At 43.2% G+C, this 12,074-nt stretch overlaps 1 protein-coding gene across 9 annotated transcripts in view; it reads left to right on the forward strand.

Annotated features, from left to right (window-relative positions):
* NPAS2 (neuronal PAS domain protein 2) overlaps positions 1–9,922 on the forward strand; it is a 104,698-nt gene extending 94,776 nt beyond the window's left edge. For 6 of the 9 annotated variants that reach the window (XM_064646277.1, XM_064646280.1, XM_064646279.1 and 3 more), the window contains 5 exons: positions 2,627–2,821; positions 4,129–4,295; positions 4,973–5,065; positions 7,041–7,245; positions 8,422–9,922. In XM_064646277.1, the coding sequence (XP_064502347.1) occupies positions 2,627–2,821; positions 4,129–4,295; positions 4,973–5,065; positions 7,041–7,245; positions 8,422–8,607 (846 nt within the window). In that variant the 3' untranslated portion in view covers positions 8,608–9,922. The other 3 variants (XM_064646278.1, XM_064646281.1, XM_064646285.1) reach the window with 2 other exon arrangements.
* The last annotated feature ends 2,152 nt before the right edge of the window (positions 9,923–12,074 follow it).

Here is a 12,074-nt window from a genome sequence, read left to right on the forward strand (position 1 = left end):
ACAAAATCACCAACAAGACGTGTCATTAGCAGCAGTACAGTTAGGAGGCTGCTAATTTATATACTTAGACTGGGAAAGAATTCATTTTTTTATTAGGAGGTTTCTGCTGTTATTTAAAGCTGCCATATTTCAGTGTTTCAGGGGAATTCAGGCAGGACTATCATAAAAGAGGCACATTATGAAAAAACACCATTAGGTTTTGTACAAATTAAGCTTTTAGGTTTAACTAGCAGGTAGGAATTCCATGCTTTGATCCTCTCTCAGATTAACTCTTGTTTTGATAAGGCATCTTGAGTCTTCAGTTCTGCAGGGACACAGTCACCATTGCTTCCTGCTCTGAGCTTAATTTTTTCCAGGTCATTTATGTTCAGAGGGTAACAATGCTGCTTTGGCCATTATAATGGCAACAGAGAGTCCCTAGGTATGAACCACTAGGAGCCCTCTCAAGGTACGAACACGTGAACAAATGAAATGGGTTTACTGGGATAAACTTGATTCTAAATTTTTAGCGCGTTAGCTGCCAACCATTTACTGTGCACATTCCTACCCAGTGGCAAACTCTGGTAATTGCAAAGTAGGTTACTCTGCTTTCTTTCGAGGATAAGCTCCTTGGCCTTCATCTTGAAGTGAGGCATGCACACAGGGAGGCCCCTGCTAAGTAAGTAGTTTGCTGCAAGTTCACAGCCTGCTTGACATTCACCTTGATAGATGTTGACTTTATATTGGGTGAACTTAGTATTTTTCTGGTGTTGTGTGCCACGAACAGGGAAGACACTAAACTAATCCTCCTAAAGGTCTTAATTTGCAGTGATCTGTCCAGTACCACTGGGCCCACAGTCCCTCTGACATTTTTGAAATGCACTACTTGCTTCACCTGTTCTGAATTTTATGTCAAATTCTTTATATCAAATTTTGTATCAGTGGTGACCAATTTCATTGCTAGAGCTAATCAAGTGACTTCATTTACTAAACATGTCTAAAGCTTAGCTTCTATGTACAGAACATAAACAAGAAAATGAATTTTCATAATTTCTGTCTTTGATTTATTCATAATAAGACCTATTTACTTGGCAGAACTTGTGAGACCATCTGTCTTTCTGATATGTAATGGCTCCAAACTCAGTGAACAGTGTTTTTTAAAATAAAACACTCGGAGCTAGTTTCAGACCTGCTTTGAGCAGCCTCAGCTCTGTCACTTGACCCATTTATTTCTATCAGACATCTTTGAGATGTGGTTAGCCTACAGCACCTGAAACAAGCTGTTGCTTTTCCTTAATTGCCCCCCCCTCTCCCAGCTGATTAATGTAAGTTTGTACCTTTTTTCTGAGTAAAATCTTGGCACACAGAAATTCATTAAAAATTTATCATATTTAAATAAAAATTGTGTTTTAAAAGCTAGATAAATAAGTACAAACATGATGGGTCAAGCCACACTTACGCAGAGAAAAGCAGTGCATTGTGCCAGGCATTTGGAGAAAGGTATGGGCTTTTTCCAAGAAAAATTAGAGGGACGTGATAGTTTAGGGAATTGTTAATACAGCAATAAGCTGCAGAAAGGTGTACTAATTACTGGGTGTACCTCAGACATACTGCTACGCATGAGACTGATGGATGAATAATGAAGAGAGTAATTGTGATTCTCATTTCATTTAAAACCTAAGTAGCTCCACTTAAATTAATGGAGTTCCATGAATGTAACAGTTGCATGGAATCAGAGTCAGCTCCAAAAATGACTTCAACTGCATGGGAACTTCAGCTGTATCTCCATACAGTCCTTGGTGGCAGGAGGCTAGGTTTAAAATACTGCAGAGAGGGCTTGTAGCATTAATAATGCGTAGGTTTAAAAGATTACTTTTTCCTCTTTGCAGTTATAATAAAAGAAATAGCCTCTAGAAAAGCAAAAATTCCCAAGTCCTATAACTTTTAAAGAAGAAAGCCTCATCTTGCAATGCAGGAAGAAAGAGAACATCATTTACAGAAACTCTAACAGAGGAAGGGCTAGCTCTTTTGCACAAGTCAAATGCATGGCACAGTTAGGAAGAACACCAGGCGACAGTTACCTGATGGGAAATCAGATAAATGACAGCGACTGTCTGTTTACACATCCTCTCAATGATAAGGACACAGCCATTCAGCGTGGAGAGCTCTGGCTTGACTGTGGCCTCATTAAAAACATTTGAAGACTCAGCTGGATGTCAGGTGTTGAATTTCCAGAGACAAATTCAAAAGCAGTCCTGTCTGAAAGGCAGGCAGATTATTGTTGAAAGGAAAAAGAAAAGGACTGAAAAGACATGGAGTTACTCTTTGGTCAGGATGCCCCAGAACACAGTGAATGTACTGGGAACTGCTCTTACGAGGGCTGTGCCTGCCCCACAGAGAGAGAACTTTTACCTTCAGGACACATTTCACTAGTAATGGGTGCACTTCCAGAAGAAGAAATGAAGAAACTAGACAGCAAAACTGCTAATGTAGGAATGAGAGGTGATTTCCAACTAACAGTAAATGCATAATGAATCCAGAAATGTGCTAACTTTATTTTACAATATATTTCTGGATTTAATTCTGTCACTTTCATTATTCAAGACAGCTGGGATATGTAAAAAAACCCTCCCCTCTTCTTTTCCAGATGTTCTTACAGCAGCCAACAGTGTCCCTGAGCTTTAGCAATACTCAGCAGCTGGACCCACAACAGCTACAGCAGAGGTCAGAGGCCATTTCTCAGCAGCAGCTTGTATCCAGTCCTCAACTCCAAGGGCAAATCACATCTTCACAAACAACAAACCAGCAGGCACTGAGAGAAGCAAGCGTGATATTGAGCCAGGTAATAATTTCTTTGAATAGAGAAGTGTTTAGGTGGAAAGAAGACACCAAGATGTTATTAAGCAAGGAAGTAAAATCATGTCAATCCTGTAAGTATGCCTTTGCCTTCCCTTCCTTATTCTTCTCTATAAGGGAGTCTATATAAAGGGTTTCCCTATAGCATTTACTTTAGCTTAAATCTCTTTTTTAAGACCTCAGCCAGGAGCGTTACTTGTGCAGCTGTTTCAACTCGAAAACAGAGTGAGGGGAGCATGCAAAAGGTGTGGGTAACTTAATTGTTCTTTGGGTGGTCCTGAAAGAAACCTGGAAACTGCTAGCTTCCAGTCCCCAAGTGGACTGGAAACTAGCAGTAGTGGTGCCAGCAATGAGACCTCACAGAATACTTGCTCCCCAAGTCCAGTCGGACACAACTAACACAACAAAGCCTGTGTCTGCTGTGATGGCACACAGAATATACATTGAGATTTGTGTGAGACCCTCAGGTTATGAGCGTTAACAGGTTCCTGCACAGCAATATAAAGTTCAGCCTGAGTAGTAACTGAGATCTGTGAAAGCTAGTAGGTTTGGCATGGTATTTTTTTTCTCACTGCCGTTTTCTCAGCATTTCCAGTGTTTGCTCTTCCACCCACCTGTTCTACCTGCCTTCATAGAAAACCGAGCTATTTCGGGTCCCTGAGTGTGCGGGAAACATAGCTGCATTATTATCTTCAGAGCCCTCAGCTTTTCACTTCCAACATACCTGTATTACCATGATTCTATTAAAATAAAGAGTGTATCTGTATTGTAAATACAGATTTCTGCTGGTGGGCAGAAACCAATGCACAGGAAGTTCCACCTGAATATGGGGAAGAACTTCTTTACTGTGTGGGTGACTGAACACTGGAACAGGTTGTCCAGAGGCGTTGTGGAGTCTCCCTCAATGGAGATATTCCAGAACCGTCTGGATGCAGTCCTGTGTCATGTGCTCTGGGATGCTTGAGCAGGGAGGTTGGACCAGGTAACCCACTGTGGTCCCTTCCAACCTGACCCATTCTGTGATTCTGTGAAATAGAAAAAAAAAACAAACCCCACAAATTTTAGCTTTAATAAGGTTTGTTCCCATCATGGCCCTTGGCGGCAGCTCCTCACACCTAACTTTGCTCGTGTCTTCATGGGGGGGTCGCCTGGGCATTGCTTTCCCAGCGCCGCCGGGCGTGGGGCAGCAGCGGGTGCCACAGTCGTTCCGCGTATCGCGACAGCAGCCGGGTGGCGGCACCGCCGGGTGCTATTGCAGGCGTTTGGCTCTCTCACCTTCCTCTTCTCCCGCAGGGCCCGAAGGCAGCGCGGAGCTCGGAGCTGGCGCCGGGCGGCCGCGCCCCCCCCCGCGCCGCGCCCCCGCCCTTCGCCGCAGCCCCCGCCGGCGGCGGCCCCGCCGCGCCCCCTGGCGGCTCCCCCGGCGCGCCCGCCCCCGGCTGCAACCACGACCAGCAGCTCAGGTACGGCCCGGCCGTGTGTCCGACCTGCCCCCGCCGCCTCGGCACCCCCCCGGTACCCAGCTAGGCACTGAACCGAAACAGCTGCGCTCCGATACCCTGAAGGCTCAACGACAAGCCATCCCCGCTAGCAAGAGCATAATGTCGCTGCCCTGAAACCCCACGCTCGTGGGGAAGTTATAAATGTGGGTTGTATTAGTGTACTAATCAGATCGTAAATTTGGAAATAGTTAATGTTTTAGTTTTGCTGAGTGAAAATAGCAGTCAAATCGCAGATCAGATCTTGTAACTGGAGTAATGCAGTGGTGAATTAAAACCCCCTGGGTATAGGTGTCTGATCCCTTAGCATTATGAAAAATGGAAATCTTGCTACTGGCTTTAAAGAGCGCAAGGTGAATTTAACCGAAGTTGTAAAATATTACTCAAGCAGCCAGATTCTTGGCAGATAATAATAAAAAAACATGATTTATTAGTTGTGTGCCAGGCACCCACATCATCCCAGAGGGCAAGCACTGCCCCAGCCTCCTCCTCCAAGTGCCCAGGATGTGCCTGCCACAGCTAGAAGCTGAGGTCAGACTTCCTAACAGTGCCATGCCTGTGAAAATGTCCTGTTTCTGTTTGCAAAATGTGTGGTCCTTCTGCTCTCGCAATGTCATTCTTTCTTTTTTCCCATGCATCAGACTGTTGCTCAGCCAGCCTATTCAGCCCATGATGCCTGGGTCCTGTAATGCAAGACACTCTTCAGACCTCAGCATGGCAGGATCCCAGGCTAAGTATGTGATTGTCAAAGATAAAACATCAAAGTTGCTTTTGAGGGGAAGTGGCCTTCTTTCGTAAGATGACAAAGTAGTTATAAATATCATGAATGTGTTACTGTGCCAAGCCTGCCTTCCAGTGTCAGGCTCAGCCTTACTCTGCCTGGTTACATCAGGATGACAGAGAGAAATACAATGTGCCAGTGGCATTTTAACAAGCCATGGCTGGGGAAATTTTTGCCCCTCACATGCTGCTTGCTTCAGCACTGGAACTTCTGACCCATCACAATAAATGTGAGAGAGAAAGTCAGCACTGACCTGGTTGAAATGACTGGTGCCATGAAAATCCCTGCTCTCTAGGCACTGAGCCACTGGTGTTATGCCAGTGGAGCTGTGCCTGATCTACAACAGCAGAACTGAAGAACCAACAGGCCCCTGCCCTCAGAAAAGGTGCTGAACAAACCACTTCAGTTGTTTGTCTCCTCAAAACTTAGAGGAAGGAAGCAGAACACCAGTCAGACTCTGACTTTTTTTTTTTTTAGCTGTGTTTTGTTGCTGTACTGTACTTAATTGGGAATTGCAAGAATAATAGGCAGCTCTTTGTACCTCATTACTTTAAAAGTAATTCTGTATGTTACCTCAGGAATGTAGGTATTCAGTACTTCTTTTTTTTAAACATTGATTATTGCTGTTTAAGATTGTCTTGAGTTATATTTGTCAAATTTAAATATTGTAAATCTGCTTTTATGCCTCTGAATAAAAGAGGCCTTATTTGCAAAGATGGATCTCCCAGTTCACATAGACTTCCTGACTCATGGGACTCGTTTATAGGAGCTCACATCCCAGTACAAGTACCCAGACTGTAGCATTTCTGACTAACCCCTAATGTTGAACAGCTGTTGAGTGAACACAAGCCACACTATGATCTCATCACCCATTACAGGATAAACAGAATTAGGCTGGGTTGGCAATAATTCCACTGCGGTTTTGCCCACAGCCTTCCACTAAAAAACACATATTAAAGCTTTGCTATGCAAAAACAGAATGGCAAGAGGAGATGACTATTTTGTTTCTGTCCCATCCCTCACTCCAGAGGGTTTCTAGAGGCTTCTTCTGTTCCTACAATGGGGCTCATGGTGATGGGAACTGCTGACCGTACTTGGCAATATGTGTATGAGCAGCTTAAGAAGTAATCAACCCCAGCCATGTTTCTGCAGGAGATCACCACCCCACAGGCAGTCACAGGGGAGCACAGGCAGCAGGACAGGAGGTGCATTTACTTCTCTCTTGCTGCAGTTCAGAGCTCAGCATATTAAAACAGAATCAAAGGCCATTTGGTTTAATGAGCTTGGAATGTGAATGCTGTGGCTGAAGAGAAGACATACATAAACCAGAATCTTTAATGAACCTAAAATGTGATCTGGATTTTGAGGTGAGATACATTCTTCCCTCCAAGCCCAGCTCATGCACACAGTAAGGGAAAACAGTGCTGCCAATGGTGCCGTCATTCATATTAGCAGGTCCCATGCATGAGAATCCTTTATTGGGAATTATTTGGGGTTTTTCAGCCTGGAGAAGAGAAGGTCAGGGTAGATCTGACAGCAGCTTTCCAGTACCTAAAATGGGCTACAAGAGAGCTGGGGAGGAACTTTGTACAAGTGTACATAGTGATAAGACAGGAGGTAATGGGTTTAAACTGAGAGTCGGTTTAGATCATATATTATGAAGAAATTCCTACTGTGAGCATGGGAGGCACTGGAACAGGTTGCCCATAGAGGCTGTGGATACCCTGTCCCTGGAAGTGTTCAAAGCTAGGTTGGATGGGGCTTTGAGCAACCTGGTCCAGTGGAAAGTGTCCCTGTCCATGGCGTGGGGGCTTGGCACTAGATGATCTATAGGTTTCCTTCCAACCCAAACCATTCTGTGATTCAATGAATTATTAAGACTAGGGACTGCCATCCCTATCCTAAGAGAACACCTTTGCTTCCAACAGTTTGTTCTTGATTGGTAGGTATTCTCAAACCCAACAAATGTTTCAAAGTTTGGAAGTGCAGACTTCCAGCAGCAGCTCTCCAATCATACTGATGGGACAAGCAGTGTTAAACCAAGGGTTCACCACTACACCTCCTTCCCAGCCATCTTCTCTGCCACCTATGCAACTTCAGCACCAACAGCATCAGCAACAACGCTACCTGCAGGTAGGACAATGAGGGTGATGTATAAAATGTACATGCAGAGTAATAAGGTGAATGGGCTGTGCAAACGGGGCTCCATGTGTCTACTGGAACGTGATCCTGGCAGAAATGTCCATTTTAGAGATAGCAACATATATGAGACACTGATACAGTGTCATGTAGCAGTATAGCAAGGGAGCAGTGAGAACAGTCAGAATATTTAAAAGGAAATTACTAATTCTGTACATTGGAAGCATAATCAGATTATCCTGGATATATTTAAAGTTTATTTCTAGCTGGAGAAAATTGCTGCCTTAGGATTTATTCTGTACTCTTTATTCAGTATAAAATTTGCTTATTTTACAAGTCAAAAGATGATTTTTAATTACTAGCATCAACATAAAATGAGATCTGGATCAGATATCTGGATCCCTTCAGTAAATTAACATATTTTCTCAACTCCACAAGGCAAAGAAGATAAAGTGGAGCTCATTGCCTGGAAGAACCAGGTGATTTGAAGATGTAAAAATATTTATTTTTTGACCCAATTCAACACATACTACAGTAAAGGGGCAGGGGGGAAAGGAGGTGTCTGTTAACTCAACAGGTGCTGAACTGAGTCTATAAAACCTGGTCATGTATCCACTGGCATCACTGAAAGAGTATCACCAACCTCAAATGATTAAGCTCTTGTTATTGAAATTAAATCCTTATCATAGCTGAGAATTAATGAAAAAAAGTATGACAGATACTGTTTCCAGTAAAAGCATCTGCAAAATTCACATTGACTTTACCACTGCAAGGTCACACCCTACTGTAAACTCACAAAAAGGAAGGGCTAGAAGGGACAGCATGAAGCACATTGGGATCCCTGTTTCATTTTTGTTTCATTTCTGTCATCCATCTGTGTCATTTCTGACATGTTTGCCCACCCTGCTCCTAAACAGGCTTTTCAGAATAACCTGCAAATCTCAGGCAGTGCAATCCTAAGAGAAGACCTTTCTCAGTGCCTAGTTGGAATGTTGTTTGTTGCAATCTATGTCCATTCCTTCTAGCGTTGGTTAAGCTAACCTCATGCCAAACAGCTCCAGAAATTAAAGCCAACACCCTAGTAGTATTTTTAAGCATCCTGTACATTGAGGATGTACATTAAACATGGGAAAGAATCAAACACCGCAATAAATTTTATTTTATCTGTAGGTGCAAACACCAAGTTCTTTGCACAATGAACAACCCGATTCTTTGCTCCTGCCATCTTACTCACCACAGCAAGGAAATATGGGGTATCATCAGACACAACAGCAGCAGCAGCAACAGCAACAACTAACATCAAGAAGAAGGAATAGCTTATCAGAATCATCAAATTTACCACAGCCACTGCGATAGAGTCCCACCAGCACAATCAATGCACGATTAGCTTTAACCAATGGGCACATGGGGCAGAAGAGAATGACTTTGTACTTACTGTTCTGGCTTTTGCACAAGCATTTCTTTCAAAGCTCTATGACAGAAGTACGCCCACAGAGTGCAGACTGCAACTGACAGCGCATTTACAGCACGCTGGATTCAGTTTGCGCTATCTCGTGAGCACAGTATGTACTGACAGAGCAAAACAAAGAGGAACACTACCCTGTGCAGCCTCTATCACCAATGAGTGCACAGGAGAAGGCGTTCAATCTCAGCATGTCATTCTGAAAGCTATCTGGCAATTCCAAAAGACTGTTGGCAGACTCGTGAGGTATTTGGCCTTCACTGTTTCAGTTCTTCTTTTGTGTATGAAAAGCACTGCGTCAAAGGTCTATTGAGGAGAGAACAAGAGATTATTTTTATTATGATTATTGTTATTATTTTGCACAACTGCACAGAGGACAAAACCTAGGCACTTTCTGTAAAGAGAAGTTTGTTTCTTCATTCTTGTGGCCAAACTAGCACATCCAATGGAGGAGAAAGCCCAGCCATTGGTGAAGATGGTCTACAGCTCATAACCCTTGATTTAGAATCTGAAAAGTATTATGCAGCTTACCCCAACTGTTCTTCATTATGAAACAACCAACCAAAAAAACAAACCCACAACCCACTCTAGACTGTTTCCTACATGAATTGTGATTGCAAAAGAGAACTCAAATTGTAAGCACAATCATGCAACTCTCCAGTAGTACAACATGAATCCTTCTTCAACCTAACTCGCCCACTCCAAGTCTCTGAGAAATATGCACTGTGTTTTGGCCCAGTGACTCGGGATGCTGCAGACTATTACATATCTCTTTCATTGTAACATTTAGGATTAAATTTTCCTTTGGAGGAAAAAAAAAAGAAATGCACTTTTCGCTTTTTTTGTATGTTTTCCGTTGATATGTTTCTAAGAAAGATTTTATGTAATTATTAAATAAAAAGTAGTGTATTGTACAGCTGTTGTAATAATGACCTATTTCTATATAAAATAAAATTATATGGAATTATGTGGAAATTATTTTGTATATGAAATATCAACTCATTTCACAAGTATAAAGATTGTGCTTGTGCTTTTTTGTGAGTGGGTATTTTGTAATAAACTAATTAATTAGAAATGTTTTTGTGAAGGGAACTGCTGTTTCATGCTATATACAACTCAAACTATTATTTTTTCCATTTAATGATGGACAGTTGTCTTTATTTGTAGAATAAAATAAAATAGCCAAAAGGCTTTATTGCAGGACTTGCACACATTTTCCTGTGACTGTTCAACTATGTGATTCAGTTTAGACTTTTTATCTTAGCCATAGCCTTGCATGGTGTTTGGCACGTGGTTAGCAAAAACAAGTATTATCCTATGGGATTTTTGTCATGGCATAGACTCTGAGAATGATAGCTCAGGAAGTTATATTAGCTGCTAGCAAAGACAGTTCATTTGAAGCACCTTTAAAACTTTAAAGACCTCAGGCAGCCCTGTACTTCCAACCAAACAGTTTTATATTAAGACAAAACGGATGGTTTAAAGAACAGTTTGACCCAGCACACACAAGGGCTTTGAATCATGTCCAGCTTTAGTGTTTTAAGATATTGCTGTCCTGAGTTTTGTGACACATCTCTTCTGGAATGCTCACGCTGTAGACAGTCTGGTTTCCACTTTAGCATCCTTGTGCAGACTCTTTTTAATGTTAAATTCAAATTGACTACAGGATGGAGCAGATAGGGCATAGGTCTGCTTTCCCTCTGCTGACTCTGCTGCAGGAGCAGCAGCCTCCAACACAGATTGAGGTGGATAACTGAGCACAGTAATGTCTTCATTTGCCACAGCAGGACTAAAAGGGGATGGCCCTCAGGGCAGCTTGCAGCCACTGGAGCCAGCATTAGCTTCAAGAGAGTGCAGTCATGCCCTTCCCACCCTTCAGTACCAGCGATCACATCACCAGAGACCAGCGTGTTCTGGTTTCTGTGCCATAGAGGAACAATGGAGGTAATCGGACTGGCAACTGGAAATAGTGAAAGAAAACTTTTCAAGAAATGAAAATGTTCGTTTGCCCTGAGTTCTGAAAAAGTTAAAAATCTCCTGAAGAAAACCCACTGGCAAAATGACCTTGTTGCTTTGACAGCAAAACTGGGTGGTAGCACTGATCAGTGCATATGTATTTCAGTCCATACAACTCCACAGGTTTATTTCATTGAAAGAAGATAAGGGAATCAAGTCTAGTCTCTAGGAAGTGTTTAGCTAATAGATCTGGTCTGTAAGAAAGTGTTTTTACTGCCATCTTTAGGTACCTGTGTGAGTTAGCCGACTCATCTCTTTAAATTCTTGTGTTCAGTGAAGCAAGAGTGACCCCACCAGATGAAGATTAGAAAGCTAAATCCAAAGGTTTCACTTAATGTCTGAAGGAACCTCCCTCTTTCCATAAACTATAGACAAACTTAAGTGAAGCCCAGTTGGCTAAGTTGGAGGCTAACTTTATAAATTCCAGCCGCTCCTGTAAGGCCTTATCCTGGGAAAGGGGAGGAGAAATCTGTAAGTTCAGGCAGGAAGAGGTAACAAAGGAACATGAGTACCTGGTAAGAAAAACATGTGGAAGCAGCAGTTGATGGATCTCAACCACTGTGACAGAAGTCCCAGAAAGGGAAAATTCCTTTGTTTTACTGTCAGAGATAATACACCCACATCTCTCTCTCCCAGCTGCCAGTGGTATGTCCAAACCATGCTCAGCCTTGAAGCACTTATCTTTTCTAAAACTAGCAGCACTGTAAGCTGTTAACAGAGAGAAGCTGCAAATAGTGTTGGGTTGCCTTCTTTTAAGTTGGCTTATTACACTGTTTGGAAGGATACAAAGTGGTTGCAAGAGCAGATTTATGTCAAGACCCAGTTTTTCATGATCTGTCTCATTTCTTCCCTGTACACACATTCTGGTTTGGGGTTACTGTACTTGTTTCCTGTTGCACACACAAGGCAATGCTAGTTCTCTTCACAGAGCTGGGCTGTTGTTTTAGTTCATTACAGCCGAGATCCAGCTTGTTCCAATACAATCCCTCAGTTTGGGCCGGTTTTCCGGGCAGGTGGCCAAGCGGGGTGCTTACAGCAGGCCACTGCTCCATGCCGAGATGCTTCGCTTCTGTCTCGGGAACAGGAGCTACAGATCTGAAGGGGGAAAAACGTTTGCTCGAAGCACAACTGCGCCAAGCTGAGCCCGCCACACAACTCACATGAGAGAGGCTAAAGAGGGCGCGGGCACCAAACACCGCCGGTACCGGCACACAGACTGAACACCCCGGGTACGGACACACACGGACACACACGGACACACACGGACACACACGGACACACACAGACACACACAGACAGACGGCCCCACCGAACACCCCCAGCACCGGCACACGCAGCCCCCGCC

This window comes from Pseudopipra pipra, chromosome 2 (assembly GCF_036250125.1).
Source record: "Pseudopipra pipra isolate bDixPip1 chromosome 2, bDixPip1.hap1, whole genome shotgun sequence".
NCBI lineage: Eukaryota > Metazoa > Chordata > Aves > Passeriformes > Pipridae > Pseudopipra > Pseudopipra pipra.